The sequence below is a fragment of the Hyla sarda genome, chromosome 7 (genome assembly GCF_029499605.1).
Source record: "Hyla sarda isolate aHylSar1 chromosome 7, aHylSar1.hap1, whole genome shotgun sequence".
NCBI lineage: Eukaryota > Metazoa > Chordata > Amphibia > Anura > Hylidae > Hyla > Hyla sarda.
Genome location: NC_079195.1, coordinates 200,466,229 through 200,486,108, shown reverse-complemented (window position 1 = coordinate 200,486,108; position 19,880 = coordinate 200,466,229). Strand labels below are relative to the sequence as shown.

The window sequence follows — 19,880 nt, the reverse complement described above, 5'->3', positions numbered from 1 at the left end:
CAGCAGCACACAATTTCAGGTGAAGAAAAAACTTGTGTATTTATTCCATCATTCCAGTGTACAAAAATAGGAGAGCAACGTTTCCGCGGCCTCTCGACGCCATTATCAAGCCCCCTTATATAAATTACCTAAAATATAGTTTTCTCACTGAAGAGTTCACTATTGATTTGCTACTTTCCTCAAACTTGTAATGACTCAAGATAGAAACTTGACTTGCATTAAGATTTTTTGTATATGAATATTTTCAGATGCAAATTGGGCCCAAAACTACTGACTGAAATTTCTGAGACATTTATATATATATATATATATATATATATATATATATATATATATATATATATATATAAAACTCAATGTGTGTGTGTGTATGTATGTATATGTGTATGTGTGTATGTATGTATATGTATGTATGTGTGTGTGTATATGTGTGTGTGTATATGTATGTATGTGTGTATGTATGTATGTGTGTATATGTTCCAGCATCACGTCCAAACGGCTAAAGATATTAACATGAAACTTGGCACATATGTTACTTATATGTCAACAACAAACATAGGATAGGTAATTTAACCTTTACCCACCCCCATTTGCCAGGGGCGGGGTTTTTGTTTAAAGTCCCATGCAAGTCTATGGGAAATACATGTTACTGCATAACTTCCAAACGGCTGGAGATATTTCGATAATACTTCACATGTTACTTATATGTCCACTTAAAATATAGTATAGCTTCATCACAAATCAGTCCCACCTGAGGACTGGATATGAAGATGGGATATGAGGTTGGGATATGAGGACGGGATATGAGGTCGAGATATAGGGACAGGCTATGAGGACGGGATAGGAGGACAGGATATGAGGTTGAGATATGGGGACGGGATATGAGGTGGAGATATGAGGACGGGCTATGAGGACGGGATAGGAGGACGGGACATGAGGTCGAGATATGAGGACGGGATATGAGGTCGTGATATGATAACGGGATATAAGGATGGGACATGAGGTCGGGATATGAGGACAGGATATGAGGTCGAGATAGCAGGACGGGATAGGAGGTTGGGATATGAGGACGGGATGATAGGTTGGGATAGGAGGACGGGATATGAGGACAGGATATGAGGTCGAGATAGCAGGACGGGATAGGAGGTTGGGATATGAGGACGGGATGATAGGTTGGGATAGGAGGACGGGATATGAGGTCAGGATATGAGGATGAGATATGAGGACGGGATATGGGGACAGGATTTGAGGTCGGGATATGAGGACAGGATATGAGGTTGAGATAGCAGGACGGGATAGGAGGTTGGGATATGAGGACGGGATATAAGGTTGAGATAGGAGGTCGGGATAGGAGGTTGGGATATGAGGTTGAGATATGAGGTTGGGATAGGAGGACGGGATATGAGGTCAGGATATGAGGACGGGATAGGAGGACGGGATATGAGGTCAGGATATGAGGATGAGATATGAGGACGGGATAGGAGGACGGGATATGGGGTTGGGATATGACAACAATATATGAGGATGGGATATGAGGACAAAAGCTTCCTCCTCTGTTGATTTTCCTCCTCAACAAGGATTAGGAAGGAAAAACCGGGCAACGCCGGGTACTCAGCTAGTATATATATATATCTTGTTGTTGGGAAAGACAGTTGTTGTTGAAATACAGTCCGTCACGTGTTCACTCAAAATAAACTGCGTACACCGTCACAACACAAAACATGGTAGAGTTCTGAAAGCTACAGGAGGTGATGTTATCGGAGTAGGAGTCCCACAGACATTGACTGGTCACCAGAATGTCCTCCTGGTTCTTGCTCCCTATGGCTGTGTTGCAGATAAGCTTGTATCTAGCCGGGGTGACTCTGCGGACAATTTTCTTGATGTCTTCACACAGATTCTTGGTGAGGTCGGCGGATGTACTTGGGTCATATGTCACATTTCTTAGCTTTGCCGTCAAAAAATCCTGGATGAGTTCTTTTGCTATGGAATATGGGAACCTTTGTGCGGGATTTGCAGAACCAGCAGGAACCTAAATAGAAAGAGCATTAAAAGGTCATGTGGATGTCTTTCATTTCATGGAAAATGTTTAAAGGAAAGAGGCAGCTGTGCAGACAAGTACTGCTTTAATGCATTAAACATAAAAAAGTAGCACATTTGAAAATAGTCTTTATTGAAAAAAAAATTCTTAACATTTTGTGTATATATATATATATATATATATGTCTTTACAAATTCTGTGTAGTCTGATCCTACAGTCATACTTCTTTCGTTCTTTTCCATACATCCTAATAACTTACATTCAGTAGGATAATATTTCATATTCAGCTGCAATTTTTATTTTTATTAACATTTTTGAGCACCCCTTTAAATGGGCACTGTCACCAAAAATTTTTTTGATATGTTGTAGTACTCATGTACTACAACATATCTCTAATATACGGTAGATCCATTTTTTTTTTTTTTTTAAATTAAACTAGTTTATTTTACATTTGAAAACCGGCCACTAGGGGTCTCCCTCCTAGTGGCCGGCTGCAGGCTGGCGTGACGTCACACATGAATTCGGACCCATGCCGGCCGGGCATCAGTCCTTATTCATTCAGCCTGCACTCGCCCCCAGGCAGAAGCGAGCTCTGAGAGCGAATTGGCTCCCTGGCCTCACCCGCCTCCCGGAATATACGCGGCGCTGCTGCTGGACGCAGCACTTGGGTATGTTTGGATCGGGGAGGGAGAAAGGGGGGGGTAGTTGTTAGCGCAGTGGCCATAGCAAATGTATTGTTTTCGGCACCGGCGGGGGGAGGGGGGTTGAAACAGCTGGAGGCACCCTGTGTAGATGAACTAAGGGCGGAAGTGGGCCCCCCCAGCAGACATCAGTGACGTCTGCCTGCTGAGCACACTACCAGGCAGACAAAAAGGCATTTTTTCTATAGTAAAACATTTTTTTTTAAAGCAGGTAGGGGGTTAGGGGGAGATGGGCAATAGGCGGGGACAGAAAAAACAAAAACAAAGGATGGTGGGAGCTACTCTTTAAGTCCAGTGTACCACTTATAAAGAACAGTTCTTGGGTACAATAAATAGGACAATAACTTTATTACACATAGTAATCGATCTGTATCATGTTATCAGGCCTAGTGAAGGAAACACCGTGATGTTACTTAGCGATCCTGTATCTTGCATCGCTATTATGTTGCAGTTTTGAAACCGCTTTCTTCTACAGCCTTTTATGTGTTTGTGCTGTGTATAAGGAAGAGGCTGCTACTGTATACACAAGTGTTCTGTGTACTGTAAGTGCAAACACACTTTACCCCTAATGCCATCTAACTCCTCATTTGTATACATGACAAACAGCGGGCACTCCTTGCTTTACGGAATGTGGCTGACCATTATTTGTTACGCTGCAATGTACAAAGAAAGAGTGAAAGGTTCAGCGGCAGATGGAAGAAAATAGCTACATCTCCTTGTTTGCCATGTGAACTTGACAGATAAGTTGGTGCTTTGTAGTTCTCTGTGGGACTGTTGTAAAGAACTTATCAGTGTACAAACTTAAAGTGTCCCTGTAATTTGGAAAAAAAAAAATTAATTGTCACAGTGAAATGTTAAAGCGCAATGGTCATGAACTTGGGGCTATATAACCTACACAAAGCCTTTATACTGTGTGCAGATTGTGTCTACAGTAGTGTTTTTACCTTAGTTCTCTCTGCTTTGATCACCCCAAAAAAAGTTTTTGATAGCAGCCGCACACAGTCAGATAGGTGTGGCGCAAGGTTCACTATGCCCCGCCGCCGACACGCCTATCCCACTATACGTCAGTGCTGGGACCGTTGTGTGATTGACACACAGGTCCCAGCGCATGCACATCTTAGCTTATACCCCTTGCGCGCCGTAGCGTGTTATTCTGGCAAGCACTCGCTCCCGCCACCTGCCTCCTCAGTGCGCCTGCGCAGTGCTAGAGGCAGAGAGCACGCTCTCTGCCTCTAGCACTGCGCAGGCGCACTGAGGAGGCAGGCGGCCTGTCCACTTCCTCAGTGCGCCTGCGCAGCGTGCTCTCTGCCTCTAGCACTGCGCAGTGCTGGCAGGTGGCAGAAGCCAGTGCTTGCTAGGATAACACACTGCGGCGTGCATGGAGTATAAGCTAAGATGCACATGCGCTGGGACCTGTGTGTCAATCCCACAGCGGTCCCAGCGATGACATACAGGGGATAGGTGTGTCGGCGGGGGGGCATTACAAACCTTGTGCCACACCTTTCAGACTGTGTGCGGCTGCTATCAAAAACGTTTTTTGGGGTGATAAAAGCTGAGAGAACTAAAATAAAAACACTACTGTAGACACAATCTGCACACAGTAAGTGCAAAGGTTGTGTGTATGTTATATAGCCCCAAGTTCATGACCTTTGCTCTTTAAAAGCTTTGATCGGATGGGATCTCAGTGCTGAGACCCCCACCAATCATTAAAAATGCTGCTGTGCACTTTGAGGTCGAGACGGGATATATACACACATTAGCTGAGTTCCTGTCCTCATATATTGTTGTCATATCCCGTCCCCATATCCCGTCCCCATATCCCATCCTCATATCTCAACCTCATATCCCGTCGTCATATCCCGACCTCCTATCCTGTCCTTCTATCTCGACCTCATATCTCGACCTCATATCCCAACCTCCTATCTCGACCTCATATCCCGTCGTCATATCCCGACCTCCTATCCTGTCCTTCTATCTCGACCTCATATCCTGTCCTCATATCCCATCCTCATGTCCCCTCCTCATATCCCATTATCATATCCGGACCTCATGTCCCGTCCTCCTATCCCGTCCCCATATCCCTTCCCCATATCTCGACCTCATATCCCGTCCTCATATCCTATTATCATATCCTGACCTCATGTCCCGTCCTCATATCCTGACCTCATGTCCCCTCCTCATATCCCATTATCATATCCTGACCTCATGTCCCCTCCTCATATCCCATTATCATATCCTGACCTCATGTCCCCTCCTCATATCCCATTATCATATCCCGACCTCATGTCCCGTCCTCCTATCCCGTCATCATAGCCCGTCCCCATATCCCTTCCCCTTATCTCGACCTCATATCCCGTCCTCATGTCCCGTCCTCATATCTCGACCTCATATCCTGTCCTGCCTGACTAACTGCGATCTACTGTTGCACTAGATGGACTAAATACATTTATAATGGATGTAGGTCACAGAGAGCCAGAGCGTAAAGTGCACAACTGTAATCCTCTTGCCTCTATTTCTAATGAACACTCAGACCCTGACTGATTAAAACTTTAAACATGTCTCTGTGACATGTGTGAAGTTTTTCTAAATGACTAAGAATACCTATTCTTTTTGCAAATGTCTATGTCACAGTGACATGTTAGGCTGGGTTCATGCCACGTTTTTGCAATACAGTTCCTGTATCAGGTTTTTGATGAAAAACGGATTCCTCAAAACCGGACTAAACTGTATCAAAATGTTTGTACAAATTTGAACCCGTAAACGGTTTGAAAAATGTTGTCCGGTTGCATCAGTTTTTTAAGAAAAAAAAACTTATACGTTTTTAACTTTTCACTCCATTATGAATAAAGTTTCACTTTTTTGACTGGAATTCCAAGAAAAGAACTGTCAGCGTGCACTGCGCATGTGCAAAGTCAAAAACCATATGGTGCAAACCGGATGGAACCGTACGCACATACGGTTCTCTACGGTTCCTATTGATTCCCATGTTAAAAATAACGTATACAGTTTCAATACGGTTTTTCACCTGGACCAAAAAACGTGGTAGGCTACGGTTTTGGGTACGGTAAAAAAACGGTCAAAACCATACAAGATGAAAAAACGGATACAACCGGATGCATCATTTGGCATATGGTTTTCAAGAGAGTCAATGCGTACGGTTTTCAATACGGTGCCATACAGTTTTCAAATTGAAAACGTATATGGGAACTGTATTGCAAAAACGTGGTGTGAACCCAGCCTTAGTTGAAATGTTATTGACATTTTGGTTGGAGGGTCCCAGGTGCTAAGACCCCCAATGACCTCTAACATGAAGAGGCAGAAACACTTAGCTAAGTGCTGTGACCCTTTATTTCTATTCACCATGAGCCGTACACCACACGCTCTTGTGGTGGCCCAGTACAGGAGTTACACCCCTGTACCCTTGCTGTCCTGTCAGGCGGACTCTATTTCAGTGTCCCTTGAGTCCCTCTTTAATCTATGTAATGTAAATGGTTAATTATACCTTGTGTTATCTATTATAATGTCTTTATACTGTAATGTGCCTTTAAATACTGTTACTAAGTATTGTAACCAAGGAAGGTACCAGTGATCACGTGACAAATAGGGTGACCTATGGGACCCCTCCAGAGTCTCCCCCATATAAACCATGGGAGGTGCTAGCTAGTCAGTCTAAGATAAGCTGAGCTACAGTGAAGTCAAGTCCCGAGAAAGAGTGTCTGGTGTCCTGAGGAGGCCCAAGGCCTGCCACGCTTCCACTAATCCCGTGCCCCACAGATGAACGTCAAAACCTGGTAAGTTACATATGGGGTTAAGTCAGTCTACTCAAGTTAGGCAAAAAGAAAAAGGGGGGAGGCTCAAGCTAAATGTAAAACATAACACAAAGTCTAGTCAAGTTAGTCAAGATCAGTCTGCATCTAGTCAGCGCGAGTCTGCAGCAAATTGTCCAAATCCACTATAAGTCCCTTCTTGGGCCTAACTGAGCTGTCAAGACTATTACACCTGTCTACCTCAGTAAAGCTGCCGTTGTTCCGTAACTTGGCGTTGGAGTCATTATTTGCCCCGTGCCTAGCCCAGGATCCAGCAGTCATTCCTTCGGGTGGTGCAGAGGTTGAACCACGCCCTGGCGTCACGAATACAAGAAGTTAATGCGATCTGCCCCTCGGGTAATAGCATCTGCCCTCATCACACCCTCACCACACTCGCAGGCTTGATACTCAGCTGAGTGCTTCTGCCTCTTTGCGTTAGCTGTATAAGCTGTTGTTGTTAGTATCTGTAACACCCATGGATTTCAATGGAAAAATGACCAAACATGGCAGCTACTGGACCAATCGCAGATGCAGTGAATCAAACATGCAAAATCCAAGAAAATACCCAGCACCTGAAGAAATCCCATAAAAGTATTTTATGTTATTGTACTTTATTGTAGATCCAATAAAAGCATGGTAATACAGAATTCACAACACAATTTGAAGCTTGACGCGTTTTGGGAGTCACCCCTTAATCATAAGCTCACTGTGGGGTTACTCCCGAAACGCGTCAAGCTATGAGTGTGTTATGACTTCTGCATTACCATGAATTTTATGGAATTTCATCTGGAGCGCTGGATATAAAATTTTGCTCTTTATTATGACTACTATAGATCATAAAGTAAACTAAACTAAAGTATAAAGAAGGGTCACTTAGGTATAAGGCCTTACCTGTTCATTGATGATGTTGATGGGTTTGCGGTTCGGCGTGCGGGCTCTGGCCTTTCTCCGTAAAGCTGCCTGATTCTGAAAATATGAAAAATATTTCACAAAAATGTGGTGCATATGACTCTCACAACAGAAAGAAAACATGGAAATTAGATCACATGTGGAAGAAATCCCCCGTCATGCGCAGTATTCCAGGTTTTCAAATCCTGCTTTTTGATTGATGTTTTTTAATCAATAAAAAGAAAAAAAAAAAAAACAGGAAACAAAACCATGAATGTTCACGGGTATTGATTGATCTCCTTTGTTATGTACTTCAGAGCTGTATTTATTATTCTGCTGTTTTTTTTTATATTAAAAACTCTCAGCAAGCTTGGTGCTAGACATCTCGTTTGTAACTTAACCAAGAGCCTAAATTGTAGTGTTAGTTTTTACTTTGCCTGATTAAAGGGGTATTCCGGGCAAAAACAGTTTATCCCCTATCCAAAGGATAGGGGATAAGTTGTCTGATCGCGGGGGGCCCGCTGCAGGGACCCTCCGCTATCTCCCTGCAGCACCCGCATTCTATGCGGGGACTGCATTTCTTTCGGAAACCTCCGGGACTGGGGACGTGACGTCACGCCACGCCCCCTCCATTCATGTCTATGGGTGTGTAAATATTACACAACTACAGGCTGCCCTGGTCGAAGTTTATATTGTCTAAATATTATACAGGATTAGTAAATCTGCCCAGAGAGCCGGCCAAAAAAAGAAGGAAGATTTCAGCTCTGAAGCCTGCAGAATCGTGAACGTAGCTCTGAACTGTAAGTTTGGGTTCACATCTAGTAGTAGTAGTGTGCCGCACCACATGGTACTATGTTTTACCACGGATTGACACCGTTTTGTGATGCTGTTATTGGCCAAACAGTCATAATGGATGATACATGTTGAGATAAGCATTTCACGTGTAAGAACCAGGGCTGTGGAGTCGGAGTCGAGGAGTCAGAGTCGGACGAAATTTTGGGTACCTGAAGTCGGAGTCGGCAAACAATGCACCGACTCCGACTCCTACTAAATTTAGATTGGAATAAAAAAAAAAAGCAAGTTTAAATGTCCCAATTCACAAAAAGTGTATAATTAATGGCTTCTCTACTGTAAGAATAAAGACCAATGCATGCAGTGCCTCACGTAACCGCAAAACGAACACGTTAAGTGACCGTGAAGAAACAAGCTTTTCATGTGCTTCACTATATGGCACGCAACTCACAATTAGGAGTGGCAATACTTATACTTTCCATAGTGTTGTGTTCTGCTGTTACAGGGAACCCAAGGGTAACCTAGCCTCTCACTGATAAGGGATTAAGTAAATATGTTTTTTGCAGGACTAGAGACAATAGATCAAGACTGAAGCTGTAAACCATTAGAAAAACTGCTGCCATTCAGCTAAGGCTATAAAAACTTGTAAACTCCGATTGTTAGCTTAAACTTTAAACATGACTATGGGATTCTACTAGGGAAATCATGTTTTATAATAAATGCCCCTTCCTGGATCCTCCCACTGCCCTATCTTCAGCAGCAGATCAGCACACAAAAAGGAGAAGGCAGCAGCTTCTGCCCAACTTCCTCTCTCTGCTAGAAGAGCTTAGAAGAACTTGGTGGAACAGCTTCTTGGATACAACTGTAAGTGTTTATAAATACATTCGCATATTAATACAGAGGAGTTGGGGAGTCGGAAGTACAAAAAACTGTGACGTTGGAGTCGGAACATTTATCTACCGACTCCAAAGCCCTGGAAAGAACTGCACCGTAGGATTGCCACACAATGCTGTAAAACTCACACGGTTTTGCAGTAATTGGCTGTGTGGTTATGTGTGAACCCACCCTTATAAGCAAATAGTCCTGAATCCTTCGAATGACTGACCCCATTTATTTATAACAGGATTTATTAGGCCCAATGATCTGATCCAGGACAAGTAGGCCCGAAACGCGTTGATCAAACACATCCACGTCGCATCTGACTTTTCGTGTCTGTGAAGACTGAGTCCGTTTGTTTTATAATATTGCAGGAAAAAAGAGTGAAGGTGGTGCAGGCTTCCATCTTTTACCTGGTAACACTTCTGAAATCCTTATCTTACTATACAAGATGAGTGATGCACAATGAAATATTTGCTTTCCTTGCATACGTTATAGTGCTGACTGTTTCACCTTTAGTCGCAGTGTCATCCGTTGAGCTGCCAGGAGACCTGACAGGCTGATGGATTGTGTAGGTTTTTTTGTGTCCGTAGGTTTCGAAGATCCTTCACTTGGCAAAGGTTTCACATTTGAGGCCCCCCTGGAGCTCTGGGCAGCTGCAGGCTTAAGTGGGAAAAGGATTGATGAATCATTCATTGTAATAGCACCAAGTCATTCTGATGGCAAATACAATTTAAATGTGCACGGTCAGATTCAAAAGCCTTTTATATGTTGTACATCAGCGGTCTTCAAACTGTGGCCCTCCAGATGTTGCAAAACTACAACTCCCAGCATGCCCGGACAGCCAACGGCTGTCCGGGCATGCTGGGAATTGTAGTTTTGTAACATCTGTAGGACCACAGTTTGAAGACCACTGTTGTACATCTTGGCAAAACATGAACCTTTCTAATATACTTGACTAAAAATGTATCTCCTTTTTATAGAAATATTGGCTTTAAAAAAAAAAAAAAAGACCACTAGGTGTCCCCACACCATTCAGAACATAATCCTGTCCGTCTGCAGCATCATCTTTGTCCCAGCTGAAGCACAGACTGGCACAAAGTGCAGGAAGTGAGGGCGGGACTATCATTCCTCTGTGCTCACTCCTGTCCTATCAGACTGCAGCATGAAAACAGAAGGGAGGGTGTGACAGAGCAGCCTTTAGTGATTGGAAGAAGAGACACAGCACAGCAGACTCAGGGAGGAAGTGAATGCATGGTGAGTTAGTGCAGGCTCAGTGATTGAGTGAGCAGTAGAACAGAGGGATTTGTGAGCCAAATCCAGAAGCTAGACACATAAAAAAAAGACATGTAAAGCATCTGCATGATATAGTGAGTAACTTATACAGTGGTCCCTCAACATACGATGGTAATCCGTTCCAAATGAACCATTGTTTGTTGAAACCATCGTATGTTGAGGGATCCGTGCGATGTTAAATATAGGAAGTTGTAATCACCTGTCCCCGCCGCTCCGGACCCGTCACCGCTGCCCTGGATGTCGCCGCCCATTGATGTCGCCGCGTCCCCGTTGTGTCCCCGTTGCTCCAGACCGTCTCCGCTGCACGGGATCGTTGTTCCTTATTGCCATCATCACGCCGCTACGCGCGCCGCTCCTATTGGATGACGGCGATGGAGAGTGACGGCGATGCGGGGATGCCAAAGAGGACGGTCCAGAGCACCGGGGACAGGTAAGTGATCGTCACCGGACCACACGGGGCACCGTAAACGGCTATCCGGTGGCAGCTGAAGCAGTCTGCGCTGCAGGATAGCTGTTTATGCGATGGCCCCGATATACAAAAGCATCGTATGTTGATGCTGCCTTCAACATGCGATGGCCTCTGAGAGACCATCGTATGTTGAAATTATCGTATGTCGGGGCCATCGTAGGTCGGGTGGGGTCACTGTATAAGCATAATTTTTTTTCTGTGATATGACAGGTACACTTTAATGTACATACGTGTGTATTTACACATTTGGGCCAAGAAAACAAAATGTGCAAATGATAAGACACTGGGTAAAACCGCTTCTTAAAAGACTTGGGGATATTGGTGGACTGTCAGCTAAACTTTACCAACTAGTGTTAGGAAGCTGCTGCCAAGGCTAATGAATCCTAGGTTTATCGCTATACAAATCACTAGTCAGACCACATATGTATTGTATACATATTGGGGGAGATTTATCAAAACCTGTGCAGAGGAAGAGTGGTGCAGTTGCCCATAGCAACCAATCAGATTGCTTCTTTCATTTTCCACAGGCCTCTAAAGAGGCCTGTGGAAAATGAAAGAAGCAATCTGATTGGTTGCTATGGGCAACTGCACCACTCTTTCTCTGCACAGGTTTTGATAAATCTCCCCCATTGTGTACAATTTTGGGCACCTGTATATAAGGAAGGAATTGGGTGGACTGTAGAGGGTGCAGAGGAGGGTGATAATTAGGGGAATAGGCAGGTTATCGTGAAAAAGATGGGTATGGGGATATGATGACAATTTAAAGGGGTACTCAGGTGGAAAACTATTTATATTAAATCAACTGATGCCAGAAAGTTATACAGATTTGTAAATTACTTCCATGGAAAAATCTTAATCCTTCCAGAACTTATCAGCTGCTGTATACTACAGAGAACGTTCTTTTCTTTTTTAATTTCCTTTCTGTCTGTCCACAGTGCTCTCTGCTGACACCTATGTCCAGAGTCAGGATTTGTCCAGAGTAGGAGCAAATCCCAACAGCAAACCTATCCTGCTCTGGACAGTTCCTGACATGGACAGAGGTGTCAGCAGAGAGCACTGTAGTCAGACAGAAAAGTAATTTAAAAAAAAGAAAAGAACTTTCTCTGTAGTAAACAGCAGCTAATAAGTACTGGAAAGATTAAGATTTTTTAATAGAAGTAATTGACAAATCTGTTAAAAACTTTCTGGCACCAGTTGATTTTAAATAAATTGTTTTCCACCGCCACCGTGTACCCCTTTAAACATATGGATCAGGGGTCTGTAACATCTATGTCTAGAGTAGTGTTTTCCAACCAGGGTGCCTTCAGCTGTTGCAAAACTACAACTCCAAGCATCCCCGGACAGCATGCTGGGAGTTGTAGTTTTGCAACAGCTGGAGGCACCCTGGTTGGGAAACACTGCTCTAGAGGAAATAAAGCGTCATTATCATCACAGATGAGGATTCTTTACTGTAAGAGCTGTTAAACTATAGAACTCTCTGAGAAATGATGTTGTCACTGAAGTTCAAGAAGGGCCTTGAAAACTGTACAGTGATCACTCAATTTACAATGGCCTCAACATACAATAGTTTCAACATACAATGGTCTTTTCTGGACCATTGTAAGTTGAAACCAGACTCAACATACAATGTACGGACAGTCCAGATCTGTGAAATGTGTCAATGGCCGGAAGAACTGACCAATCACAATGGGCAATTTACTGGTAAAACACCTGTATTACTGAAGTGTATGCACTGACTGGTGTCTGGTAGCGCCCTCTACAGTACAGGGAGGTATTACATGTTCTGTACTCTTTACCTGTACCAGGGTTAGCTGCTACTTTGAACACCAGGTGAGGGCGGCTCCATGTTACTTTTTTAGGACACTGTGTGTACTGTACAAGACCCTGAAGAAGCTCCTGTCCTCTACATAGACAGTGTTTCCCAAGCAGGGTGCCCCCAGCTGTTGCAAAACGACAACTCCCAGCATGCCCGGACAGCCTTTGGCTGTCCGGGCATGCTGGGAGTTGTAGTTTTGCAACAGATGGAGGCTCCTTGCTTGGGAAACACTGACATAGACAGTGATTTACAGCTCCCAGCAGATCTTTCTTACTTTTATATGTAAGGATTTGCTTTATCTATATTAGTTATCTACTTATTTTTCTTTAATTCTCACTTTTTCCTATTTTTGGATGATATTTTGGTGCCTTTAGAACCAATTACCAGGTTTCCATAGAGTTCTGGTCTCAACATACAATGGTTTCAACATACAATGGTTGTCCTGGAACCAATTAAAGCGGTTATCCAGGAAAAAAAAAAGTTTATTTTTATTTTTTTATATATCAACTGGCTCCAGAAAGTTAAACAGATTTGTAAATTACTTCTATAAAAAAAAATCTTAATCCTTTCAGTACTTTTTAACTGCTGAAGTAGAGTAGTTCTTTTCTGTCTATGACACGTGTCTCGGGAACTGTCCAAAGTAGAAGCAAATCCCCATAGCAAACCTATTCTACTCTGTGCAGTTCCCGAGACAAGCAGAGGTGTCAGCAGAGAGCACTGTTGCCAGACAGAACACAACAACTCAACTTCAGCAGCTTATAATTATTGGAAGGATTAAGATTTTTTAATAGAAGTCATTTACAAATCTGTTTAACTTTCTGGAGCCAGTTGATATATATATAAAAAAAGTTTTTTCCTGGAATACCCCTTTAATATTGTAACTTGAGGGACCACTGTATATTTGTCGCAAAATTGTCTTTAAAATCTGTGTATAAAATCAATGCACCTACACTGACTTTGATAAATCTCCCCCACTGGCCTCTTTTGCTAGTATCGGGTTGGAGCCCCTTTTGCCCCCGGAAGCTGACCATTTTACTGTAGCTGCCGAAAAGCAGACAAATCTACATACTCATTGTGGTGTAGGAAATGTGTAACTCCAGTAGGGTCGCCCCCTCCTAATTATTTTTTTTTTTCCATAGCTACGACATTAGCATATACGTTCTTTTCTCCAGACATGTATGGGTGCGTGCCCTTAGATCATGGCGCAAAGCTAATAAAGTCATAAAAGCAAACAAAATAATTAATTAGAGACAATAAGTAATTTCCAGCGCCAGCGCCAATGACCTAGCGTTTGACATTTATTACACATAGGATAGATAAGCTGAATACTTATTGTTCTCAGAATAGGCTCCATGACAAGGAATTTCACCCAAGAGACTGGAGCCTGGTGTGTTCTACAGGATTTTGTGTTACCTTTGTTTTTTTAGGGTAGGGTGACACGTGCTGCATATTTTCTGCAGGTGATTTTGCTACCTGTTGATTTTAAAAAAAAAGTACAGTATCCTGCGCAATGGGTAGCAAAATACGGCACGTCTCGCCCTATCATTGGGGTCTATTTACACGTACAGTATCCTGCGCATAATTAAAGCGCAGGATTTGAAGCTCTGTTCAGTCATTTAGTTTACATTGAAATGTGCAGCAGAAAATCTGCAGCTTCAAATCCTGTGGATCAAATATGTGCAGGATACTATACGTGTGAATACACCCTTAGGGTACGTTCAGACGAGCGGATTTACAGTGCGTATTACGCTGTGGATCCACCGCTGAAGGACCGCTGTATGCTGCCTTTACATGTGCCTGCTTGGAGCGGTAATACGCCGCTACGAGCAGACACAATGCGATGTGCGAGTCGCCGCACGGATGCGCAGTATACTCGCACATCGCGGCAGTCCTCGGCCTAGCTCATAGAGCAGGGGGAGCGGCCGCGATGTGCGAGTACACCGCGCATGCACGACGACTCGCACAACACTTTAGTGTGTCTGCACGTAGTGACGTATTGCTGCTTAGAGCAGGCACATGTAAAGGCAGCATACAGAGGTCCTTCAGCGGCGCATCTGCAGCAAAAAAATAAGCTGTAAATCCGCCCTTTGGAACGCACCCTTAGGGTACATTTACACATACAGGATTCTGCACAGATTTGATGCGCAGGATTTGTAACTGCAGATTAGAAGCTGTGCTCAGTCATTTAGTTTACATTGAAATCTGCAGCAGAAAATCCTGTGCATCAAATCCTGCCATAAAATCTGCGGACATGTGAACGTACCCTTAAAGCAGGGGTCTCAAACTGGTGGCCCTCCAGATGTTGCAAAACTTCAACTTTCAGAATGCCCGGACAGCCAACGGCTGTCCGGGCATGCTGGGAGTTGAAGTTTTGCAACATCTGGAGGGCCACCAGTTTGAGACCCCTGCCTTAAAGGGAATGTATCACCTACATTTTTTTTCTACTAAATAGAGCCAGATCGCAAGCCAAGTTCTTTTTCTCTAATTTGTTTCTATTTTATGATTGTAAGTTTTTAATTTCTTTTTTTTTTGTACATTATTATGTTGGTTTCCTGATCTTTCTGCACAGCATTTAGAGATATGCTTTACAGCAGCCACATGGGCATAGACTGTAGGGGACCCGATTGACTTGTATGAGATACTTTTCTAGGAATCCTCTGTGACCTGTGCAGAGGTCATTGTACAGGGAGAGGGAGCTCTGACCATTACCTATTGTGAATGGCCAGATATGGCCATATCTATAAACTGATTCAAATACACTATTGCCGACAAACAAAAATTTGCACTGGCAGAAAGCGGGAAAGAAGGGGGTGCAAAAAAAAAATAATAATAATAACTTTTATTTGATAAAGCAGGGTTTCCCAAGCAGGGGGCCTACAGCTGCTGCACAACTACAACTCTCAGCATGCTAGGAGTTGTAGTTTTGCAACAGCTGTAGGCCCCCTGGTTAGAAAACACTTCTCTATGGGCTTTCAAATATTGTGGAGCTCTTCCTATTTAACTACCTTTTGACTTCTTTACACCAGGAGAAGCCTAAGAGTCCATTCACTTGGCAGAATGTCCACCCAGACATTCTTTGGGCAGCAGGCGCCAGCAAAACAAGCTGGCAATGTGCAATCTCTGCTGAAAGAATGAATATGTTCATTCTTTCTGTGAAGCCCAGAGTTTGAATTTCCGCAGCAGATGGTTCATTTGCAGAAGTTCTACTGTGTGCTGCAGAATCCCTTTGAAAACAATGGGAGGCTGCTGTGCCGAAATTTCCAAACAGAATTTTTCAGCTGGATTCTGCTTGGGAATTGCGCCATGTGAGTGGGCTCTAAAGTTGTAGTGACAGCAATAAGCATCTGAGGTGATACACACATTGTTCTGCGATCTTACATTTTTTAAAGCTGAAGGGTCACCATCCCGATTTGTTGCTCGGAAAGTTACACGTGATAGCTTCACTGCTCCTAGTTTCTTGCTGTCACTTGTGGCGTCCATAATTCTAAGGATCTATATTCAAAACATCAAGATTTGAGTTAATTCTTATTTTTAACTTGAACGTTAGTAAGAAGGTATCAGAATCGTAAATTTGTGATTATTTGAGAAAAAAAAAAAACTAGAATTTCGATCCTACATAAAGCCCGGGGGTTTCAGTCACATTTCTGCTTGAATACCATCTATGAATGCTGCACAATCTGCTGATATTGCTGGAAAAAGTTAAAGGGTTTCTGCGGAACTTTAAAATTAGACGGTCTACTGTTAACATAGGCCATCAATATTTAAAGGGGTTCTCCTCCATAAGGTGATTTTAGTACACACCTGGCAGACAGTAATGGACATGCTTAGGAAGGATCTGCGCTTGTCTTGGGGCTAAATGGCTATGTTGTGAGATTACCATAACACTGTGGCTAGCTTTTTGTGAACTGGTATTTCCTGTTTGACTTTTCTTTTTTTGACTACAAATCCCACAATTCCATTTTCCTCCCTCCCACATATCAGCCACCCCACTCATTGAAACAAAAGACCTGTGGTTTTCAATTAGGGTGCCTACAGCTGTTTTATTAGTTGCAGATTGATCCCTCCACCCATTGAAGCAGACAGGCTCCCTGTCATCAGCTGACTAGTGAGTCAGGTCTCAGCCACATTGCAGCCTGGGAAAAATCCGAGACAACAGTCATTTTGTATGCTGATAAAAATAAATATTGGGGTGAAAATCACAGAAGAATTGTGAGAAAACCGTCACACACAGGTACAGACACTATATTATGAACTACACTAACTTTACAGCCCCTGTAGCATAGTCAAATAAAAGAAAATCCTGGAATATCCCTTTAAGCTAAAGGAGCCTGACCAATCAGCACACTGAAGGGGCAGCAGCCTCTACCTGTATGCATAGGCATAGTGGCTGTGGCTGGCACTGCAGCCTATCCCTTGTTTTATATTTTATGGCAGTGTTTCCCAACTAGTGTGCCTCCAGCTGTTGCAAAACTATAACTGGGAGTTGAAGTTTTGCAACAGCTGGTGGCACACTGTTTGGAAAACACTGCTTTAAAGGAATAGTCCAGCTTAGAAAAGGATAGGGTATAAGTGTCAGATTGGGGGGTGGGGGGTTTGACCACTGCAACCCCCTTGCAATCTCCTGGAACTGGAAGTCCCATAGACTTACATGGGACTTTAGACAAAAACCTGGACCCTTGCAAATAGGGTGGGTTAGGGTTAGTTTAATTATTCTATATTTTTAGTTGCCATATAAGTAACATGTCTACCAAGTTTCATTGAAATATCTTCAGCCATTTGAATGTGATCTGGAACATACATACACACATTGCAATGGGGGAGATTTATCAAAACGTGTGTAGAAGAAGAGTGTTGTAGTTGCCCGTAGCAACCAATTAGATCTTTCATTTTTCAGAAGGCTTTTTAAAAATGAAAGAAACAAGCTGATTTGTTGCTATAGGCAACTGCACCGCTCTTCTTCTATACAGGTTTTAATACATCTCCCCCATTGAGTTATATATATATATATATATATATATATATATATATATATATATATATAGATAGATGGAGGAAGAGGTGAAAACCACCGCTAGATGCCTCTGTCAGCAGCTTATCCCCTACACAAGCAAAGGGTCAGGCATGCTGAAAACCAACATGCCCCATTCTTCATTGCCCTGATGAATGCCATTGGGAGACTAGTGGGGCATTGCCATACATTAGGTTGACAGGTCCTGCCAGAGTCGCACAACGTTCATCTAACATGGATGTCAAACTTTAGATAAACCAGGTGCATTTTGAAATCAAGTGCTGTGGACTAGGGTTGCCACCTTTCTTGGGGGGAAAAAAATCGACCATGCTAATTTGCATAATTAATTATATACGCGTAATGTGATGTGCCAGTACGGGATATGGTCCCGTACAGTACTTAGGCCCTGTCAGGTTGAGTCCCTCTGTGTCCTAGGGGCCCTCATGCAGCGTCTCCTCCATAGTGTTATATGTATTATGTATAAAGGACCTTTGAGGACCTTTGAGTTAGTCACATGATAATGTTGTCACATGTTCAAGTCACATGTTATCTTACACAGAGAGCACCAGCTAACCAGGTGACCTGCAGATTGACCTATGGGCTCCTTGCTCAGCCCCCATTTATAAGATTGGGAGGTAATACAATCTCTCTCTTCCACCACATTCTCGTCTGAGGTCAAGTCCAGTCCAGACGTCTCAGATCCAGTGTCCTGCACATCTGGAGGCCTCAAGCCTAAATTACAGCCACAAGTCAGTAAGTCAAGTCATCTCTGTCTGCTGTCACTGTCTTCAGTCAAGTCCAGTCCATTATAGTCAGCGTGGCTGTCCTAACGTCTGTCAAAGTCACTGCAAGTCCCAGCAAGCTTCAAGGTCCCCCCTGTGTTACTGGTCACCTCTCTGGGATCGTGGCCTAGCTGTAAAGACTATTTCCATCTGTCTACCTCAGTAAAGCCTCCGTTAACCATGACCTTGCCTTGGACTCTTATTTACCCTGCCTAACTAGGACTAGTGGTACTACCGTTTGGGTGGTTACATAGGCAAACCACACCCTGGCATCACGAACATTTAGGGGTTAATAACATCTGCCCCATCCACCTCACATCGCACTTCCGTGGCTCATCACAGTAACATCACAGGATACACATATGCGGGGGGACATTTTGTCCTATTCTGACCCCTATAACTTTTTTTATTTCTCCCTATATGGGGGCTCATTTTTTGCGCCCCCATCTGTAGATTTTAACAGTACCATTTTTGTTTTGATGTGACTTTTTGATTGCTTTTTTTTTATAAAATTCGGGAGGTGCGGTTAGTTACTAACTACAACTCCCAGCACGACCTGATACAGCCTGTGGCTCAGCAGGTGCCCCAAACGAAAACTACAGCTCCCACAACGTTGGGCTATATAGTAGTATATAGTATAGATCAGTGTTTCCCAACCTGGGGTGCCTCCAGCTGTTGCAAAACTACAACTCCCATCATGCCCGGACAGCCAACGGCTGTCCGGGCATGATGGGAGTTGTAGTTTTGCAACAGCTGGAGGTGCTCTTGTTGGGAAACACTGATATAGGTTATGGTGCAACATTCCAGGAGTAGGAGGATTGGTTGGATAAATACCGGCCATTGCATAAAAACACCAGCAGGGTGGCCAAAATACCATCTGTGCCCGTAACATACTGGCCAGGTGGCAACCCTACTGTGGACTGAAGACTGAAACACTAAGCTACAATGACCTAAGGCATATATTATGAAAAGTATAGTAGAAGAACCTCTTTGCCAACTAGATATAAGCATATGGTTGGTTCTGTTATGGGGTAGCCAGTGGCACTGAAAATTAAAGGGGTACTCCGGTGGAAAAGTTTTTTTATTTTTATAAATCAACTGGTGCCAGAAAGTTAAACAGATTTGTAAATGACTTCTATTAAAAAATCTTAATCCTTTCAGTACTTTTTAGCAGCTGTATGCTACAGAGGAAATTCTTTTCATTTTGAATTTCTTTTTTGTCTTGTCCACAGTGCTCTCTGCTGACACCTCTGTCCATGTCAGGAACTGTCCGGAGCAGGAGAGGTTTGCAGTGGGGATTTTCTCCTGCTCTGGACAGTTCCTGATACGGGCATCAGGTGTCAGCAGAGAGCACTGTGGACAAGACAAAAAAGAAATTCAAAAAGCAAAGAATTTCCTCTGTAGCATA

General features: G+C 43.4%; 1 protein-coding gene across 3 annotated transcripts in view; it reads right to left on the bottom strand.

Annotated features, from left to right (window-relative positions):
* Positions 1-395: 395 nt before the first annotated feature.
* Positions 396-19,880, bottom strand: part of LOC130283031 (dynein light chain Tctex-type protein 2B-like) — a 64,853-nt gene continuing 45,368 nt past the window's right edge. The window contains exons 1-5 of one of the 3 annotated variants that reach the window (XM_056532161.1): positions 18,085-18,323; positions 16,061-16,174; positions 9,615-9,764; positions 7,437-7,511; positions 396-2,029 (exon numbers count right to left, since the gene is read on the bottom strand). In XM_056532161.1, the coding sequence (XP_056388136.1) occupies positions 1,682-2,029; positions 7,437-7,511; positions 9,615-9,764; positions 16,061-16,162 (675 nt within the window). In that variant the 5' untranslated portion in view covers positions 16,163-16,174; positions 18,085-18,323 and the 3' untranslated portion in view covers positions 396-1,681. Of the gene's footprint in view, positions 2,030-7,436; positions 7,512-9,614; positions 9,765-16,060; positions 16,175-18,084; positions 18,324-19,880 lie in introns of those variants that run through there. The other 2 variants (XM_056532162.1, XM_056532164.1) reach the window with 2 other exon arrangements.